Consider the following 20290-nt stretch of genomic DNA (forward strand, 5'->3'; position numbering starts at 1 on the left):
GCAACCCACTCCAGTATTCTTGCCTAGAGAATCCCATGGACAAAGGAGCCTAGTAGGCTACAGTCCATGGGGTCGCAAGAGTCTGACATGACAGCGACTCGCACACTGTTCTCTCAGTGGCTTTATTTCTTTAGTCAAATGGAAGTGCTCAGAGGCAAGGGCTGTGTCATTCTTTGTATCACTAGTTTTAGTGCTCGACACACAGTCGTGATCTCTCAATGTGACCAAACTTCTTAGGTCCACAGTCTACGATGCCAACTCCCACACCAAAGCAGAAAGGACTTGCCAAAGCAGGGCGGCGGCGCGGAGGATTCTGGGCGCCGTGGTCCCCGCCGGCTGCGCAGGCGCACTGCCGTCCGCGGCCGCTCCCGCCGCCGGCGCCATTGCTGGAAGCGCTCACGCCCTGCTTTGAGAGCGTCTTGTCCTCGGGCGGCCGCCAGGTATTAGTTGCCCTGGCGCCTGGCCGGGTCCCCCTCACCCCTCCCTCGGCGCTCGGCTCCCGGCGGCGTCGGGGGCGGGGCCGCTTCCGGTGGGGCCTCGGGCCTGGAGCTGACCCGCCCACCTCAGAGGCGGCCGGGGTCGGGCTACCTCAGAAGTCAGCGACCTGGAGGCTCTGGGCTAGGGAGCCGGGCTGGGCGGGGGCGTGACTGGACCCTCCCCTCTTCCCGCGGCTGCGCCTGGACTGAGGAAGAGTGGGCCGAGAAGGGCTTTGAGGGGAGCAGACGGGTTGGAAGAAGGAGAATCTCTCCGTCCTGGGTTTGGCAGCGTGGAAGTACTGGGGTTCGATAGCGGGAACCTGACAGGTGTCCCCCTCCTGCCTTTGGGAAGCGGAGGCAGCTTTTCCTGCCCGTGCAACTTCCAGATACGCAGCACAGGTTTTTTTGTCTGTTTGTTTTTGTTGCTGGGGCAACTTCAGTTCAGTTCAGTCGCTCAGTCGTGTCCGACTCTTTGCGACCCCGTGGACTGCAGCACGCCAGGCCTCCCTGTCCATCACCAACTCCCGGAGCTTACTCAAACTTGGAAGACCTTAGTTCCCCGACCAGAGCCTGACCTGGGCCAAGGCAGTGAAAGCCGGGAGTTGTAACCACTGGATCCCAGGGAATTCCCAGAATGCAGTATTATTAACTCTAGTCATGGTGCTGTGCGTTGCAGCCCTGGTTGCTTATTTTATTTTATTTAATTTTTTTGGCCGTTTCATGCAGCTTGTAGGAACTTAGTTCCCCAACCAGGATTGGAACCCGTACCCCTGCAGTGGAAGTGCTGTGTCTTAATCACTGGATTGCCAGGGAAGTCCCTTGGACTTACTTATTTTGTACCTGGAAGTTTGTACCTTTTCACCACCTTCACCAACTTCGCAGCTACCACCCCCACCCCGCCTCCCAAACCATCAATCTGTTCTCTGTATCTGGCAGTCTAGGGTGTTTGTTTTGTTTTTAGATTCCACATTTAAATGAGATCCTATGGTACCTAATTCACTTAGACTTAATCTTTTTTAATGTGGGGTAAGTTAGTAGTCCAGTTTCATGCTTTTGCAGGTCACTGTCCAGTTTTCCCAACACTATTTTTTGAAGAGACTGTTCTTTCCCTGTTGTATATTCTTGGTTCCTTTGTTATAAATTGCCCATTTGTGTGTGGGTTTATTTCTGTACTCTAATCTTTTCCATTAATCTGCATCTTTCACAATATCATACTGTTTTCATTACTATAGCTTAGTGACATAGTTTGAAATCAGGAAGCATGATACCTCCAGCCTTGTTATTTCTCAAACTTGCTTTGGCAATTTGGGCTCTTTCGTGGTTCTGTACAAATTTAGTATTATTTGCTCAATTCTGTGAAAAATGCCTTGGGAATTTTGATGGATTTTGAATCTAATCTATAGATTACTTTAAGTAGTATGGACATTTTTAACAACGATAATTCTTCCAGGCTTTGAGCAGGGAACATCTTTCCACTTAATGTCTTCCAAGTTTTCAATGTATGCAGGTCTGTCACTTTCTTGGTTAAATTCCTAAGTATTTCTTTTTTAGGCAATTGTAAATGAGATTGATTCTTAAATTTCTCTGTGGTAGTTCATTATTAGTGTATAGACGCACAACACACTTTTTTCGAAGTTGGTTTATTATTTATTTTTGGCTCTGCTGGATCTTTCTTGCTGTGCAAGTTTTTCTCTAGTGTGGCGAGCAGGGGCTACTCTCTGGTTGTGGGGCGCAGGCATCTGATTATGGTGGCTTCTCGTGGCAGAGCATAGGATCTAGGGCTCTCGGGCTTCAGTAGTTGTGGCTCCCAGGCTCTAGAACATGGGCTCAGTAGTTGTGGTGCACGGGCTTAGTTTCTCCATGATATGTGGCATCCTCCTGGATCAGGAAGCAAACCTGTGTTTCGTGCATTGCCAGGTGGATTCTTTACCACTGAGCCACCAGGGAAGTCTCGGATGTGGATTCTTAGTGAAAGTATATTATACATGTAAAGGAGGGACATATTCAGCATAATTCAACATAGATCCCTTTGGGCCTCCAAAGCCCTGCTGAGTGGTGAGAATGTCAAACTGCCCAGGAAGCTCTTATTCAAAAGTAGAATTTCACAAGGTATGGAAAACTCAATTCTCTCTGTGCTCCTGCCCTTTTATATGCCTTGCAGCATCATTCCGCAACTATGCATTTGTTAAGAAAATGTTTTCAAACCTCATGCTCTTGTTTTTAAACCAAACTCAACATCAACAAGGCCATATCTTTAACCAAAGACAAAAAGCAGAATCAGTGCCTCGGGTATCTGAACAAGATCTCTGCCACTTTGCTTCTCCACAGTGTAAAGCCTTTTTTAGGCATATAACATTTTCACTATAAGAGGACTACTGCTCAGTGCTTTGTGCACTGGATTCCACTTTGTCTTATATCGTTATTACTATCCTGCTCCTTATTGTTTGGTTTTGCCTGATATAGAAAGGATAGATAAAAGATCTATTTAAATGGGAGATTGAGAGAAGCATGTCAAGGTTTCTAATATCTTTGGAGTTGTGGTGTTCTTTTTACATGAAGCTGAGGTCTGTGAAACTGTTAGCAAATTGACTCTTCATAGGAAAGACAGGAAAAAAGAGATTATTAGATTATTTCATTGTTAGGTAAGGAGGTGATTGTGGCAAGGAAAGATTGAATTGTTTTATTTCACAACACACAGCAAGTTGATGTAATGGAAAAAGTGTGGGCATTATAAGTAGATTGATTTGGAATCCTACATGGCATTGTGTAAAATGGTTTAATTTTTCTAAGCCTCGATTTTCTCATATGTGAAATGGGAATGTAGTTTCCATTGGGTGATGTGAAGGTCATTGAGAAAGTAGTTTAAAAGCTGCTTGTACCATGTTTGATCTGCTAGCAGTGACTGCGTTTAGTAGTATTAAGAGCTACACTAGTAAGAGTAGTATTCCCTCACTGATCTTGGGGATTAACTTGTAATTTTTAGAGAGGTCATACTTGTAATGTCAAGATTTCCCCTTAGTACATCTGAGATTTCCAAGGCAAGATTGGTTTTCATGGCTTATTTCTCCTTCTTAGATTTGTCTTTGCAGGACTCCCTTTTTCCAGAGAGGGGAACCCAGAGGAAGAGATTATGGCTGCTGTAGTTTTTTCAGTTGGACCTCTGGTAAGTTGGGGAAACCTCCTCTGATCTGACCTATTGTCCTGGTTTGAGAGCATGCCTACTTTTCTCAAAGTTGTGTGACTTCTCTACCTCACCCATACCCCTTTTGGTAACTGAATCAAATTGTTTGATCCATGAAAATTGGGTTCATCATAGTAAAGCTTGTAATCTATAGGGAGATTCACTATGCATATTGAAACAAATATCAAGACACCAGATCTCGCAAACAGTATATGCACTATCTTGAGATATGATAGGAAGTCTGGGAAATTTACTTATGATGTTAACTTTGTGTTGTTCCCAGGAAATTTCAGTTATTTATCCAATAGTAGAATGGAGTATTTTCCAATCGGAAAATTTTGTTTAGGAAACTGAAAAAAGAATATATGTACACATATGCGTACATACACACACCTTAATTCATAGGGACTGTTCCCCTTGTGCCCACTCTTAGTGTTCTCCTCTTTTCTACCCATTAAGAAGTGATCAAGCTTAATAGATGACATGGAGAGAAAGAAGATGTTTAAGACACAGTGCTTGGCTGTAGGGAGCTTACAGTCTCACTGAGGTAAGGCTTACAAAAGAAACAGTTACATAATTTATTTAGGTGAATGACAGTTGTTGAGCAGTATGATAAAGTTGATGAGTGATATGTAAGAAAAGAAATGGGATATTAGTATGGGCTAAATCAGTCATGGAAAGCCCAGGAAGATGGTTAGATTTAAGCTGTGACCCAATTACAAGTGGGATTTAAATTGTCATAAATTAATTGTGAGGGTACTTCAGATGAGAAGGCAAGGCTCTGAGGCAGAGAACAGTGAGTGAGCTAGTGATTCAAGATAGATAATTTGAGAAAGATAGGATTGAAATTTAGATATTTTCATGTTTCTTAGATCTTGTTTCTCTGAAGACATTTAAGTGTATACATGCATGTGTGAGTGTTTGGGTGTGTTTGAGGTGGGTAGTAATGTGATTAAAGCCGTGTTTTAGAAGTGACTTTTTAAATAGGAGAGACAGAAGAAAAGTAGTCCCAATATAATTTGTTATAGTAATGATTCATAATAACCTGTAGTGGTGATCTTTTATTCTTGATAGCAAAAATATATAACATGTAAATAGTCCTTAAGACAAATCCTTGGAAAGATAAAATGAAAATCAAAGTGTTTCACTTTATTAGTAGATCTAAAGTATTTGTCTAGTATAGGCCTGATCAAACCCATCTCTAATTATCAGAAGTTGAGCTCACATCATCATTGATTTTCTAGAAGCTGAATATTTGTATTTTTAACATAAGAACTTGGAAGAACTAAGATGACATTTTTCTCAATGAAATTTAAAAATAGTTCTGTTACCCTTAATTTTTTAAAATGGCACAAGATCCAAAATCAGTAAGTACTACTAGAAGGTATAGTAAAATTTAATTTAATTTATAAAATCAGGTCCCTATAGGTATACAGTATCTTAAGGTTTGGAAGAAAACAGTGTTGTGAGAGGTCCCTGAAATATTTCCTGAATGAGTATGGAGACATGCCCTCCAACCCCCAGGCATGGTAATGATTTTCCAACTGTAGAAAACAGGTGTTAGTAGCGTTTGAATATTATTCTTGAGTAAGATAGATAATTTTTGAGAAACAGACTTCATCCTCATAGGAAGAAGAACTATGTGGCATCTAATACCCCTTATATGTTTAGTTTTGTTTTGATAGATTATTTGTTAGAGCCTTTAAAATCTATACAGTTATATCTTTTTCAGTCTTCTGTGTGTCATTGTCTCAAACAAAATGGAAGAAAGTTATGATTGGATGTTGCTATGGACCTTAATTTCATCCCTAAATAAAACAGTAGAAGAGGTGTATATACACCACATCTGCGGTGGACTGGTGGTGCTTGTTGAAGTGTGCTGTCTGTAACAGGTAGCCAGTCATGGAGTGATCTTATTCTGTGTCCCCTCAGAGTCCTCAAGTTTTCCAGCCAGAGGAAGATCTTCACCTTCAGGCAGAAGAGCCAGAATTGGTAAAGGTAATACTTTGTGTTGTATCTTAAGGGGAATGAAGTGACAGCTCCTCTTTTACTGCCCTAATTCTTAATGTTCCAATACCATTGCAGGTTCACCATGCATACCATCTTGCTTGATCGGTATAGTAACCCCAGGGCTAGTAGCAGCAATTTGACAGATTTCATTTCTCTTAGTGGTGGCAGCCCTAATTTGACAGGTGGTCTTGTTATAATTCCTGATGAAAAAGTAGCCTGTGTCACATACTTCACTTCTTGCCTACAGAGGCTCAATTATCTGATTCCATCTTATTACTGTGCAAACTGGATGTTTGCATAGGAAAAGAAGGGCAAGGGTTGATTCTCTCTCTTTATTTACTAGTCTCCAGGAATCCTCCAAAGTTGATCAATGAGTATCCTTTGAGTTTTTTAATGAAATAATAATTTTAAATATATTAGATATTTTTTAAATCCATTACAGTTATTGTTCTTATTGATGCTCAAGTCTTCCCATCTTTGGCTAGTGGGAGCCTCTTTAAGTTGTCTCCAATGTCTTACATATTGTCCTGATAGTCTTTGAGAGTTTCCTCGCTTTTAATTGTGACAGAAAGTTCCAGGTCCTTGTTTCCTTTAGTGGAATCTGTAGAGGTCACAGTCTAAACTGCATAAAAGTACCTTTTTGGTTATCGTTTCTAGACCTTTTCAGTGGACAAAGCTAGGAAGTATAATGGGATATTTTCCTTAAACTACTTAATGAGTTTATACCAATATTTCCAATTCAGTTTTGAATTTCTGGAGTTTATACATAATCTCATTGATATTGAATCTATATGTTCTTTCTCCCACGTCAGATTTATTAGCTCTGAATGATACTAGTATTCTAACTTGCTTTATCCAACACTGCACACACAATGTGGGTAAATGCTGTGGCTCAGATGGTAAAGAATCTGCCTGCAGTGCAGAAGACCTGGGTTTGATCCCTGGGTAGGGAAGATTCCCCTGGAGTAGGAAATGGCAGCCCTGGACCAGTATTCTTGTTGGGGAATTCCATGGACAGAGGAGCCTGGCGGGCTACAGTCGATGGGGTGGCAAAAGAATCAGACATGACTGAGCAACTAACACACACACACACTTACAAAATAGCTTAGCATTTCCATCACTGCCACCAGCAATAGGATTATTTGCTGAAAATGTGCTGTTTTTTACAATTCTTTTTCTCCTCAGAATATATCTCTCAAGAGATATACAGAAAAATTACTGTCTTTTAAAGATGCTCAAAATAGTTCCTCTCTGATGAATGTGTATGCTACCAGTTGATTTCATCTTACTTTTAATTTTTAGGAATTGCTTTTTTAAATTTAGTTTTTCTTTTATAATAATATAAAGTATTTGTATGGATCAAAAGTCAAATCTACAAGGCAGGAAATATTCAAGGAAATCTAGCTTCTGTTCCAGTTCTCTTCACTCTATTTCCTCCTCCCTCTAATAGGTAACCATTAAAACAATTTTATAGCTCGTTCTTTGATTTTTTTTTTACAAGATGCATATACGTATATTTTATAACCTGACCGAAAAAGCTCCTCAAGTTCCCATGATTTCTTATTTTTCTTTCTCAGACAGCTTATAATATTCTATAACTACAATCTGAATGATAAACTATGTATTTTATTAAGCCATATTTTATAGAATAGAACTGAAAAAAGTTGATAATATGCATAAGGCAGAATTTTAAGGAAGGAAATATTTGGGTGGAAACTGCTAGTTTTCTTCCCCAGTTTTGTATGTATTAATCTACCTAATAGGTCTAACTGTATAGTCCCCTGAGGGATCTCTGTATTTATTTCAGGAATCAGTGACATTTAAAGATGTGGCTGTAGACTTCACATTGGAAGAATGGAGGTTGATGGACCCTACACAGAGGGACCTGCATAAGGACGTGATGCTAGAGAATTATAGGAATCTTGTCTCCTTGGGTAAGGATAAGCTCTGTGCGTATGTACCTGCCACTGGACCAGATTTACTGAAGATAATAGATTCTCTAAAATACTTAACTGAATTTTGGGTTAGAATTTAAGCATTAAAATCTCAGTCTTAGGTGCATATTGTTAGGAGTTATATTGTCTCTTGCTCTTAACTCAATGGTCTGCCAATTGTAGAGTAAGAAATATGTACTTCATTGTAATCTTAGAGAGTGTTGACAGTCCCTCTGATTGAGGACTAAAGTTTTTTCCAGTCATTTCAAGAGTAAAAGTTATCAGTGCCTCTAGAAAGAATGAACAAATCTGTTTATTTTCTTTCTAAACAGATTATTTCCAAACCTAGGATTACAGTCCAGAGCTTCTTTGAGGTACCTTTGTAATTCTCTACAACACTGCTGTGCAGTAGGATATTCTCCTGTGATGGGAATTTGCTGCATCTGTGCTGTCCAGTATGACAAGCAGTAGACACTGTGGCTACTGAGAACTTGAAATCTGGCTAGTAAAATGAAAAACTGAATTTTAAATTGTATATAATTTTAACTAATTTAAATTCAGAGTTAAGTAGCCATAGGTGGCTCTTGGCAGCTGCCTTGGAGAATGCACCTCTAGAACTTCTCATAGCAACTCCACACAGGAGATAAAGAGCAGTTGACCCTGGTTCTTGCTCATAGGCACAATCAAATCCTATTCATTTTTCTCTGAGCAGGGCTTGCAATTTCCAAACCAGACATGATATCTCATTTGGAGAATGGAAAAGGACCATGGGTGGTAGTGAGAGAAATTTCAAGAACCCCCTTTTCGGGTGAGTTAATAAGAAACTGGAGGATGAGATTTATTTAAAGTCAGTAGATCTTGGATGGAGCAGAATATTTGAAATATCTGGGGGGTATCTTTGTTCAAAGCTGTCTCAGAGGAAAAGATTCTCCCCATCTCATCCTCTCTCCTTACGCCTCCCTCCTGCCTTTTCTTCCTCTCTCCCTTTTTCTCTCCTTTTCCTTCTCCCTCATCTCTGCCCTGTACTTGTAGTCCCCATCCCATCCTATTTTATTTTCTTGGGAGCATGATTTTCATAATTGTTCTTTCATTTCTTCTTCATTCTTTCAATTCTCTCCTCTCCAGTTAACTTTATATTTTTCTCATTTGTTTAACTGCTGTGTATCTGATATCTCTTCTTTCATTTTCCTGAAAGTGCTTTCTTAAGGATCATCACTGATTTCTTTTAAGCTAAACCTGTTGACTGATTATTTAACTTTCTTCACTTACAAGCCTGCTGAACCCCCCTCCACTCTTCCAAGATCTTAACTTATTGAGAATATGAATAAATCATTTGAGAATCAAAATACAGTATTTATCTATTTAACCAATATTTACCTTTTTAACTAAGATTATTTTTCTTCTACTTAAAGAACACTGTTCAATACTCTCTTTTATTCAGATATGCTGGTGTCATATTCTCTCCATTTTTCTTTTTCCCTAAAAAAAATCCTGTCACCTTAATTCATTTAGATATTTAAATCATCTAGGTTTTAGTCCTTGGGTTCTAGAGTGGTCTTTTTTGGTGACCCTGAGTTCAGACCTGTGTCTCATCTGTGAATTCATTGAAACTTCTACTTGAGTTTTAAAATCCTCAAAACCATTTCTTTTTTCATAAAACCATTTTACTAACCACAGATTTTAATTCCATTTTTTTTTAATTTAGATGTGATTACTTGGAAATAAAAATTTTCAAGAAGTTTGAAAGTGTTTTAAAAAGTAAAATATTAAGTTTGCTTATACAAATAAATTATAAGACCACAACCACCCAGTATAATTGTTTAAGAAAATTTTGAAACTGTCAGAAATTTTCTTAAGACCCATAAAAAGGTTGCAGAACTACTCTTGATAAAAGTAATTGTCGTTATTTGTAATATTCACAACTATATTAATTTTGACTAGTTCAGCCTACTTTCTGAAAAATCAGTGTCTTCCATAAATGTTCTGTAAAAAGATACAGAAAAGAATATTTTTTAAAAAATAACATATTAATGTATAACTGAATCACTTTGCTGCACAACAGTAATTAATACAACATTGTATAATAAATAAACTGTACTTAAATAGTTAAATACAATTTTTAAAATCTAAATTGAGAGAAAAAAAAAAAAAAGATACATACGAAGACTTGAAGAAGCTATTCTGACAAGGAAATGTCAGAGAAAGCCCTCTCAGAAAAGCTAGTGAACAAATAATGAGAACAAGTGGGAAGTGTTGTTGGGGGTGAATGTCTGGTTTGTGGAGTAAATGGGAATCAAGGAAGTAGTTACAGCTTTTGAAGAAGCTCTCTAAAGAATTTGACTCTAAAAGGAATGGGAAAAGGAAGAAATATTTGAGAAACTTGGATTGTAGAAGGGTTACCGGGAATAAATTTTTTTTAATAGGAAGAAAACTCCTTGAATTACTGCTATGGTTCTTTGCTCAATCAGCCACCCTTAACCCTACCCCCTTCTTCCTAGAAAATAAGGCCAATTTGCAAGCAGTTAAAAACATATGTTCATTATCAATTCAAGCTTCCCTTTTGTTATCCTGTTAGTACAATCTCCTCAACCTAGGAAATAGGAGTCATTTGAGTTTTCTTTTTTTCCTCCCAGAGTTGGAGACCAAACCTACAACCAAGAATACGATACCAACAGAGGATTTTTCTAAAAAACATTTATCACAGGATGCCATTGTAGAGAAACTCACAGAGAATGGTCTATGGGACCCCATAATGGGAGGATTATGGAAATGGGGCGACAGGATACTGAGACTGCAGTATAGTCAGCAGAGTCCTGTAGGCCAAAAAACAGTTAAACCCAAGAAAATCCCCACTATTCAGAAAGGCTTTGAGTTTGGAACTGTTCTTCTTCCAGAACCAGAAGTTATCACAGAAGAGCCCCATGGCAAATACCAAACACATGATGGAAATTTTACAGAGGGTTTAGATTCGATCACAGATACCCATCTGAGGAAGGAAATTTGCAAGGATACAGAAGGCAGCAAAGTCATAAGCCCTGCCTCAGAACTCACTTTAGAGAAAAAACCCAATAAGAAAGAAAAACCCTATAAATGTAGTACATGTGAAAAGGCCTTCCGTTACAGGTCATTACTCAATCAACATCAGAGAACTCACACTAAAGAAAAACCTTATGAATGTAATGAATGTGGGAAAATGTTCAGCCAGCCTTCTTATCTTAGTCAACATAAAAAAATTCACACTGGAGAAAAACCCTATAAATGTAGTGAATGTGGAAAGGCTTTCATTGCTTCTTCATCACTTATGGTGCATCAGAGAATTCATACTAAGGAGAAACCTTATCAATGCAATGTCTGTGGAAAATCTTTTAGCCAGTGTGCGCGCCTTAATCAACACCAGAGAATTCAAACTGGAGAGAAGCCCTATAAATGTAGTGAATGCGGGAAAGCTTTTAGTGATAAATCAAAACTTGCAAGACATCAGGAAACTCACAATGGAGAGAAACCCTACAAATGTAATGATTGTGGGAAAGCCTTTAGGAATAAGTCATATCTTAGTGTACATCAGAAGACCCATACTGAAGAGAAACCATATAAATGCAATGAGTGTGGGAAATCTTTCAAGAATACCACAATCTTTAATGTTCATCAGAGAATTCATACTGGAGAGAAGCCCTTTAGGTGTAATGAATGTGGCAAAGCCTACAGAAGTAATTCCAGTCTTATTGTGCATATCAGAACTCACACTGGGGAAAAACCCTATGAATGTAGTGAATGTGGGAAGGCATTCAATCGTATAGCAAATTTCACAGAACATCAGAGGATTCATACTGGAGAAAAACCCTATAAATGTAATGAATGCGGGAAAGCATTTATTAATTATTCATGCCTTAGTGTACACCACAGAATGCATACAGGAGAGAAACCTTATAAATGTAATGAATGTGGAAAGGCCTTCATGCGTTCTTCATCTCTAATTATACATCAGCGAATTCATACTGAGGAGAAACCTTATCTCTGTAATGAATGTGGGGAATCTTTCAGAATAAAATCACACTTAACTGTACATCAGAGGATTCATACTGGAGAGAAACCATATAAATGTACTGACTGTGAGAGGGCATTTACCAAAATGGTAAATCTCAAGGAACACCAGAAAATTCACACTGGTGTGAAACCCTACACATGCTACAACTGTGGAAAATCCTTCAGAACTAAGTCATACCTTATTGTACATCAGAGGACCCACACTGGAGAAAAACCATATAAATGTAATGAATGTGAGAAAGCTTTCACTAATACATCACAGCTTACTGTGCATCAGAGAAGGCATACTGGAGAGAAACCCTATAAATGTAATGAATGTGGGAAGGTTTTCACAAGTAACTCAGGCTTTAATACCCATCAAAGGACACATACCGGGGAGAAGCCATTTAAATGTAATGACTGTGGCAAAGCATTTAGCCAGATGGTACACGTTACAGAACATCAGAAAATCCATAGTGGAGAGAAACCCTATAAATGTGATGTCTGTGGAAAAGCCTTCAGGAGAGGTTCATACCTTACAGTTCATTGGAGGACACATACTGGAGAAAAACCTTACACGTGTAAGGAATGTGGGAAAGGTTGTATTACTCTATCACAGCTAACTCTGCACCAGAGAATTCATACCGGGGAGAGGCCCTATAGATGTGAAGAATGTGGAAAAGCCTTCAGAACTAACTCAGACTTTATTGTGCATCTGAGGATGCACACTGGAGAAAAACCCTATAAATGTAGTGAATGTGGAAAAGCCTTTAGGAGTAGCTCCAGCCTTACTGTACATCAAAGAACACATCAGAGAGAAATTCAGTTAATATAGAGAACAGCAAATCATTGTTCAGACAGTAACAAGAATCTTATAAACTGTATATTTTATGAATGTGGGAAAACATCCAGGAGCAATCACCAGAAAATACACACTGAAGAGACGCTTTATAAGAATGTAGAAAAGTAGTTGGTCATCTTAAATCTTAGAAATTATAAGAAAATTCATAATAAAAAGGGCATGTGAAAACCTTCATCCAAATTTCATATTTTATTCATTTAACAAGTTGTCTTCAATGATTGCTTATATATATATTTATATATATATTCCTATTGGCCTGTCTATATTTCTTATGAATCTGGAGGTGCTCTTAATGTATTTGAGTTATTAATCCTTTCTCATGTGTGTTCCAAATGTTTTTCTTAACCTAGTATTTGCCTTTGTATTTTTTATATAGTAAAAGATTGTAAGTCTTTAATTCTTTATAGTAAAACATCTTTTCCTTTTTATATTCCTAATTTACTCAGTTAAAAGGACCCATGTAATCCCCAGGTTATATATAATCTCTTAGATTTGTTTCTGAGATTTTTATAATTTTATTTTTTACCTTGAGGTCTTAATCCATCTGGACTAGATGGCTGTTCATAGAAAAACAACTCCAAGTGCATTAACCTATAACAATGTTATGAACCTAAATAAATAGTACTCAGGGAAGTACATGTTAAAACAACCCATGAGATGTTACTTCCACTTCGTGGAGTTGGCAGAAATTAAGAGATATTTTGCTAGTGGAGTTTGGTAAACCATGTGCTCTTACAAAATGGTTATATCAACTTATATTTCCACTTGCAATCCAGCTATATATTTTTTAGATTTTTTAAATGTTTAAAGGCATTTTGACCCAGCAGTCTCACTTTGAGAATTTGCTGCACAGAAATAGTAGCATCAGTGCAAAAGTATATGCATTAGTAAGGATGTTTGTTAAAGTACTATTTATAGAGACAGAGATGAAACCCAGCTGGAGACAAAGTGAATGCCAACTAATTGGGGAATGGGTGAATTAACTGTTATATAGCCATACCATGGAACAACATGAGAGTAATTTTTTAAATGAGTTATATTTACACTAGTTGACTAAAAGGTGTTTCCTCAATTTTTTGGTAAGTGCTTTATTACAGAGATGTATATGTACAAAATTTCATTTTTGTTAAAGTAATGATCACATGCATTTATGTGTATATGTGTGCATGTGATTAGATGAGCATGGAAACAGGTAGCAAGAATATACACCAAGCTGTTAATATTGGTTACCTCGAAGGGAGGGAGGAAAGGAGAAGCGTAAGATAAGTGCGGGGAAAGACAAGGATAACAGAAAAATGTAAATGCAATGTATATGGTATAAAACTACTATGTGTAAACATTTGATAACCATGAATGAAGGGATGGTCTCCAAAAAGTTAATGACATTCATTTCAGATTTTTTTTAGAATCCAGTGTTTTTTTATTTGTTTTACCTTTCTCTGTTTTTCCATATTTTTCAGTTTTTCTTTCCAGCGAGTATGTAATATTTATGTAAACATGAAAACCTATTTTTCTGTGAAGCTAATTTTTTTTTCCCTGTGGACACCTGTCATGTCCCAGGAATTACCCTGGATGCTGAGTATACCTTGGCAGGGCAGGAGTGATCATGGATCTTAAGAGCTTGGGAACTGGTTTGGATGCTGCCTAGATTCCAAAGAAATTATCCAGCATTTCACCACCACCCTTCACTCTCTCAGTTTCATTTGAAGCAGGTAATAGAAATTTCAGGTAGATGCAAAATATATCCAAGAATATCTGGAACTTGTGTCCAGGTTATAGACCAGAAGGCTTGCAAGCCTCAGGACAAGTTCCACTTTCAACATGGCACTGAAGGAGATCACAGTGGTGAAAAGGTCTGTGTACAGCCCCACACAACATTTCATTACTGATGTATAGAGAGGGAAACAGCCAAGGACTCCCAAGTCCATTTTAAAGTATTAGAAATACTTTCCAATACTTAGTATTGGAAATACTAAGAGAGTCGTGCAGTCAAAATGGGAACCTAGAGGCTGTAATCCTGGTCCCAGAAGGCCCTAACAGACCGTGGACCTGACCCCTGAAAAGGACAAGGCATGTAGGGCAACACTTTAATGGAGACTGAAGGAAAGTCAGATACCCTCTCACAATGTTGTGAAGGGGATTTCGGGTGAGTGATGGGAACTGTCTCCCTAAAATGAATTTGACATTGTGGTTAAAATGACTATTTTGATTGAATTTTAATAGTGAAATTTATTAACTATTACTAGATGTGTCTTCTTTGGACAAAACGTACCACTTTCTGATTGGAAAGTTTTGAGGGTCTAACCTTGAAATACTACCCTTAAGAAACTATATTGTCAAACAGTCTGCATGACTTGATAAACTGTGTTGGCTGTTCCTTTCTGCCTTCAACCCCTCATCACACCTATACCCTGTCTGCCTTACCTCCCCAAGAAAGGAGCTAAGCAGTAAGGTCAGCAGGTTAAAGTGACATAAGAACTGAAAGATGTCCATTGGATTTGGGTGCAGAGATAATGCAGGACACCTTTACTAGAGCAGTTCCATGAACTGGAAGGTTCCAGAGCCTGGTTCCAGTGTGTAGTGTTATCATGTTAGAGGTTTAATCTGCATCACCTTACGCTCTACTGATGTTGAGTCCCTTTCTAGGTGTTTACTGGCTTCTTGAATATCCTCTTTTGAGAAGTGCCATTCAAGACTCTCCCATTTTTAAATTGATAACTCTTTCTGGTTATTTGCAGGTTATTAGAATATCTTTCTATATTCTAGATATAGTTTTCTTTCAGTTCATGTCTGCATGGTGTGTTAGGCAGAATTCTAAATTGCTCCCTAAACTTCTGGCCCCTGGTATGCAAGAGGTTCCCAGTTGCTCAGTCAAACACTAATCTAGGTACTTTTGTGAAGGGATTTTGCAAATATAACTGAAGTCCCAAATCAGTTGACTCAGAATAATGAAATTACCCTCAGTGAGCCAGACCAAATCAGTTGAGGTCTTAAAAAGTGTGGGGCTCCTCCTGGTGAGTGAGATTGGGAATATGAGGGGGAGTCAGTGTGAGCCATGTTCTTCATTGCTGACCTTGAAGACAGAGGGGCCACATGACAGGAATGTGCACCCTGTAGGACCTGAGAGCAGCTTGTGACTGAGCCCAGCAAGGAAACAGGAATATCAGTCCTGCAACTTCAAGGAGCTGAATTTTGCTAACAAGTTGATATAGCTCAGAAATGGATTCTTCCTCAGCCTTCAGACAAGAATCAACCCAGCTGACTCATTGATTTCAGCCTTTGAGACCTGAGCAGAGAATCCAACCTCACTGTGCTTGAACTCCTGACCCACAGAGCTGTGGGCTAATAAACAGTTGTTGTTTTAAGCCACTGTTTCCATTAATGTGTTATGCAGCAGTAGAAAGCAAATATACGCGATATATGTCTTTCTCCTATTTTTTACTTTTAACCTAATCTGTGACCTTATATTTACAGTATGTCTCCTGTAAGCAGCACCCATTTAGGGTCTTATCTAGTCTGACAATCTCTGTAGTTTAATTAGTGAGTGTAATCCATTTTCATTTCATGTAATTACTCATTGGGTGTAAGTCTGCTTGTGTTACCTTGTTTCTTCCATTTCTCCTTTATTGCTTTTCTTTGTATTAATCAAATATGCTTCATTATCTCATATTCTATTCAACTTAATTATACATTCAGTTATTATTTTGGTTGCTACCCTAGAGCAGCAGGACTATTTTCATAATCTAAGGCATTATTTACTTTTCTCATTCTCATTTTTCATACTCATTTTCTCATGAGTATAGATTACTGTTTTTCGGAAGCTGCATGGCATGAGATATTGCAAAATATTCAATGCAAAAGAAGATCTCAGAATTCAGCTGTCTTCTATTGAGCCATTGTTACTGAGTGAACTGTGTCCCTCACCCCTCAAATTCATGTGCTGAGACTCTGACTCCCAAGTGCCCAAGAATGTCTGCTTTAGGACATAGGCCCTTTAAAGAGGTGATAAGTTAAAAGCCACCCTTCTACAAGGAGGCTTTCCTTGTGGCTCAGATGGTAGAGTCTGCCTGCAGTGCAGGAGACCCAGGTTCGATCCCTGGGTCCAAAAGATCCCCTGGAGGAGGGCATGGCAGTCCACTCCAGTATTATTGCATGGAGAAGCTCATGGACAGAGAAGCCTGGTGGGCTACAGTCCATGGGGTCGCACTGAGTCAAATACGACTGAGCGACTAACATACAAGTTAAGATGAGGCTGTTAGGGTGGCTCCTAAATACAGTCTGACTGGTGTCCTTAAGAGGAAACATGATGGACAGAGAGTCCACCAGCAGTGCACACTCAAAGGGACACCCATGTGAAGAGGCCACAGGAGGGTAGCTACCAGCAAGCCAAGGAGAGGGGCCTCGGGAGAAACCAGCCTTGCAGACACCTGGCTCCTGGACTTCTATCCCCAGAACCTTGAGTAGATAAACTGCTGTCATTTAAGCCATTTCATCTGTGGTGCTTTTGTTACAGCAGACCTCGCAAACTATTCCAGTCAGGCATTAAGAGAGATTTGCAAAAAATTTCAAACACCACCACTCTTAGCACTAATTTTTTGTTTTGAAGATTTTTTTTTCAAAAATATTTTTCAATATCATATTGTAAGTTTAGTATTTTTAAATCAATAAAACAGTAAACATTTTTCCGATTTTAGTTTCAAATATAATAAATATTGATATAATTTATAAAAATAAAAAGTCTTTGGTTTCCTTAATTTTTAAAATTGTAAGGTTGTCCTAATGTTGAAACATCTGAAAAATCATTACCCCTAAAATGTCTTTGACTCATTGGAGCACTCTTGAAATTAGTATTTCAATATTTCAAAGCAATGAAAAAAAATAATGGTCTAATTCCCTTGATACTCTGCCTTTTGTTCCATTGTAGCCATATATTTTATTTCTGTTTTAAACTCCAAAAGATATTATTATCACTGTGTTAAACAGTGTTTACTCATATTTATTCACATATTTGCCTATTCCTGTGTTCTTAGTTCTTCCCAGACTTTCCTTATTCTAACTGGATCATGTTCCCTTTGCCTGGTTATCAGAGCATCCAGTGACTTATCTCAGCTTTTGTCTTTACTGTTTCTTTCTTTCTTTTTTTTTGTATATTTACTTTGCATTCATTTAGGTAGGATATTTTCATTGGGATAAGGGTTCTAATCTGGCGTTTGCTTTTCATTATAGCTAGTTTTGGGGATCTTTTTCATAACCTAAAATAAAATGGCATTCCACTGTCTCTCACTGTGGTCCAGGTCTCTCTTAAAGCTTCTTCTATCTCCCATCTCTTTCTTCTCTGTGTGCATCAAACTATATACCTCCACTGTCTTAATCTGCTAATAAACCCACATTTTGAATTTTTAACTTTAGTCAGATTTTATTTCTGGAATTTTTGTCCTCTCTTTATATGGATTGTAGGTATCTGCTGAAATTCTCCATTCTTTTCTCCTGAATATATTAATAATATTTATTTCAAGTCCTGGACAGTTAACTACACTAGCTACACTTTGGAACCTACTCCTATGTCTGTTGTTTTTGTTGCTATCTAGTCAGCTGTTATCTTTTTTTTTTTTAATGGAGGATATTTGCTTTATATGATTTTTTAATACACCTACTAAATATTAGTAAAATATTTCATTTGATGCCAGCTATTGTAAGTATAAAAATTGCAGAGATCCCTGGTTTATCTTCCTCTAGAGAGGCTAAGGTTGTATTTTAACAGAGTACTAGTGGATCACGTTCGGAGAATGCAATGGCAACCCATTCCAGTACTCTTGCCTGGAAAATCCCATGGACAGAGGAGCCTGGTGGGCTGCAGTCCATGGGGACACGACTGAGCAACTTCACTTTGACTTTTCACTTTCATGCATTGGAGAAGGAAATGGCAACCCACTCCAGTGTTCTTGCCTGGAGAATCCCAGGGACGGGGGAGCCTGGTGGGCTGCCATCTATGGGGTCACACAGAGTCAGACATGACTGAAGTGACTTAGCAGCAGCAGCAGTAGATCACGTTAAAGTTGGTCTGTCTCAGTTTTGTCCTTGCTCTAGAGCATGGTTCTCCTGGAGTCACAGCGCAAGCTCCAAGGCCCTTACCAAGCCCTTCTCACTTGGTAGAGCTTGATCTTGAACTGTAATCTCTATCTTCCCTGTACTGTGCCAGCTGCTGAAATCAGCTCATCCATTTAACCTTTCCTAACCTCACTTTCCCTGGTGGCTTCCCCAGTGGCTCAGAGAGTAAAGAATCTGCCTGCAATGCAGGAGACCTGAATTCGATTCCTTGGTTGGGAAGATCCCCTGGAGAAGGAAATGGCAACCCACTCCAGTATTCTTGCCTGGAAAATCCCATGGACAGAGGAGCCTTGCGGGCTACAGTCCATGGGGTCGCAAAAGTCAGACACAACTGAGCAACTAACACACACAACCTCACCTTAAAAAGGTGCTGCTTTTTACAGGGTTTCTCTTGTTTCACAGCTTGGAAGTCAGCTAAAGGTTTGAGGGGAAGTAACTGTAAACCTTTCTCCTCTAGGATATCACCCCTTTGTCTCCCAGCAACACCCCTAAATTCTGACAGTAAGAGCGGAATTTTCTCCCTGCGCTCCATAAACAGAGGAAAAGCCAGGTAAATGTAAACCCAGCTCCTATACTTCATTTCTATCCAGGATCTAAGTTGATGTCCATCAGCTTTTGTTCAGTCACTCAGTACTGACAACACAAGCTTAAATTTTGAAGCCCTGGTGGCAGAGACGGAAGCTCTGCATATATGCCCATCATCCCAGGCTGCCCCTTCCCAAGGCTTGTTCACTTTCTGCAACTGCTGACTGTCCAGCCTTCCAGCCACAGGCTCCCCAGTGCTAGGTCCCTAATATGGTTACCACCCCACTAGGAGACCAGTCAGACACTTGGTGGCAAGTTAGTGCCACTGGATCCCTTCTGTTATGAAAGCAACAGCAATTCATATGACTGAATCAACTCATATTCTAGCTATTTGCTTTCCTTTCCTGCTTGCAAGGTCTCAGACAAAACCACTCACTATCTTGGGGCTCATAGAATGTTTGATTCATCCACATGATAACATCCACATAATAAACAAGGAGCTTTATCCTTGTTTATCCTTTAACAGACTTTACAGCAGAGGAGGTTAATGGATTGTGCATATTCTCACAGGATCCACTAATTGTATCACCAACCACGTCCCCAGAAGCTTCCAAGGTGATCGACACTGGAACTGGAATGGCCTGTTGAAGGCATGCCATAAGTGCCAGTGTAGGCCACACTTTGTAGAACAGTTAATTCAGGAAACACATTGATAGTCATTGATAGTCCCTTTGAGATGTAAACTGCAGCTGCTGCCAGGGGACCAGGCAGCAACAAGAGGAGCCAGCACTGCTACAGGGATATCTGATCCTGATCTCTAGGAGAGTATGGGGCTGTTACTGCAGTGGGGGAAGGGAGGCATATGTTTGACCCCCAGGTAATTCCCCATTGTCTTAGAATACCTCCTAGTACCAACTTACCCATCTTGGTGGTGAATAACAAACACAGCAGTCATAGCCTGAGGAGCACATGGCAACCAGGGCCCCAAGGATGAATGTCTGAGTCTTGCCACTGGGTAAGCCACCAAGATGAGTGCAGGTGCTGGCTGAGGTTGAGGAGGCAACAGTGAATATAAATTACAACCTTAAGACCAGCAGCAGGGGGAGAGGAGACTGTAGTTTATCTCCCTTGTAAGTTTCTTCCAGGAAAACAGACCCTCCAGAATCCTGGT

The 20290-nt window shown here is 39.2% G+C and overlaps 1 protein-coding gene across 1 annotated transcript; it reads left to right on the forward strand.

Moving 5' to 3' along the window:
- Nucleotides 1–247: 247 nt before the first annotated feature.
- ZNF624 (zinc finger protein 624) lies at nt 248–12660 on the forward strand. The gene is made up of 6 exons (XM_061391142.1): nt 248–440; nt 3552–3639; nt 5590–5655; nt 7475–7601; nt 8314–8409; nt 10235–12660. The coding sequence occupies exons 2-6, from the start codon at nt 3607–3609 to the stop codon at nt 12457–12459; spliced, it is 2547 nt and encodes an 848-aa protein (XP_061247126.1). The 5' UTR covers nt 248–440; nt 3552–3606; the 3' UTR covers nt 12460–12660.
- The last annotated feature ends 7630 nt before the right edge of the window (nt 12661–20290 follow it).

Source organism: Bos javanicus, chromosome 19, assembly GCF_032452875.1.
Source record: "Bos javanicus breed banteng chromosome 19, ARS-OSU_banteng_1.0, whole genome shotgun sequence".
Lineage (NCBI taxonomy): Eukaryota > Metazoa > Chordata > Mammalia > Artiodactyla > Bovidae > Bos > Bos javanicus.

Coding starts and splice junctions, on each gene's coding strand:
- ZNF624 (XM_061391142.1), top strand. CDS start 3,607: ATGGCTGCTGTAGTTTTTTCAGTTGGACCTCTG. Junction 5,656..7,474: donor AAGAGCCAGAATTGGTAAAG/GTAATACTTTGT, acceptor TATTTATTTCAG/GAATCAGTGACATTTAAAGA. Junction 8,410..10,234: donor TTCAAGAACCCCCTTTTCGG/GTGAGTTAATAA, acceptor TTTTCCTCCCAG/AGTTGGAGACCAAACCTACA.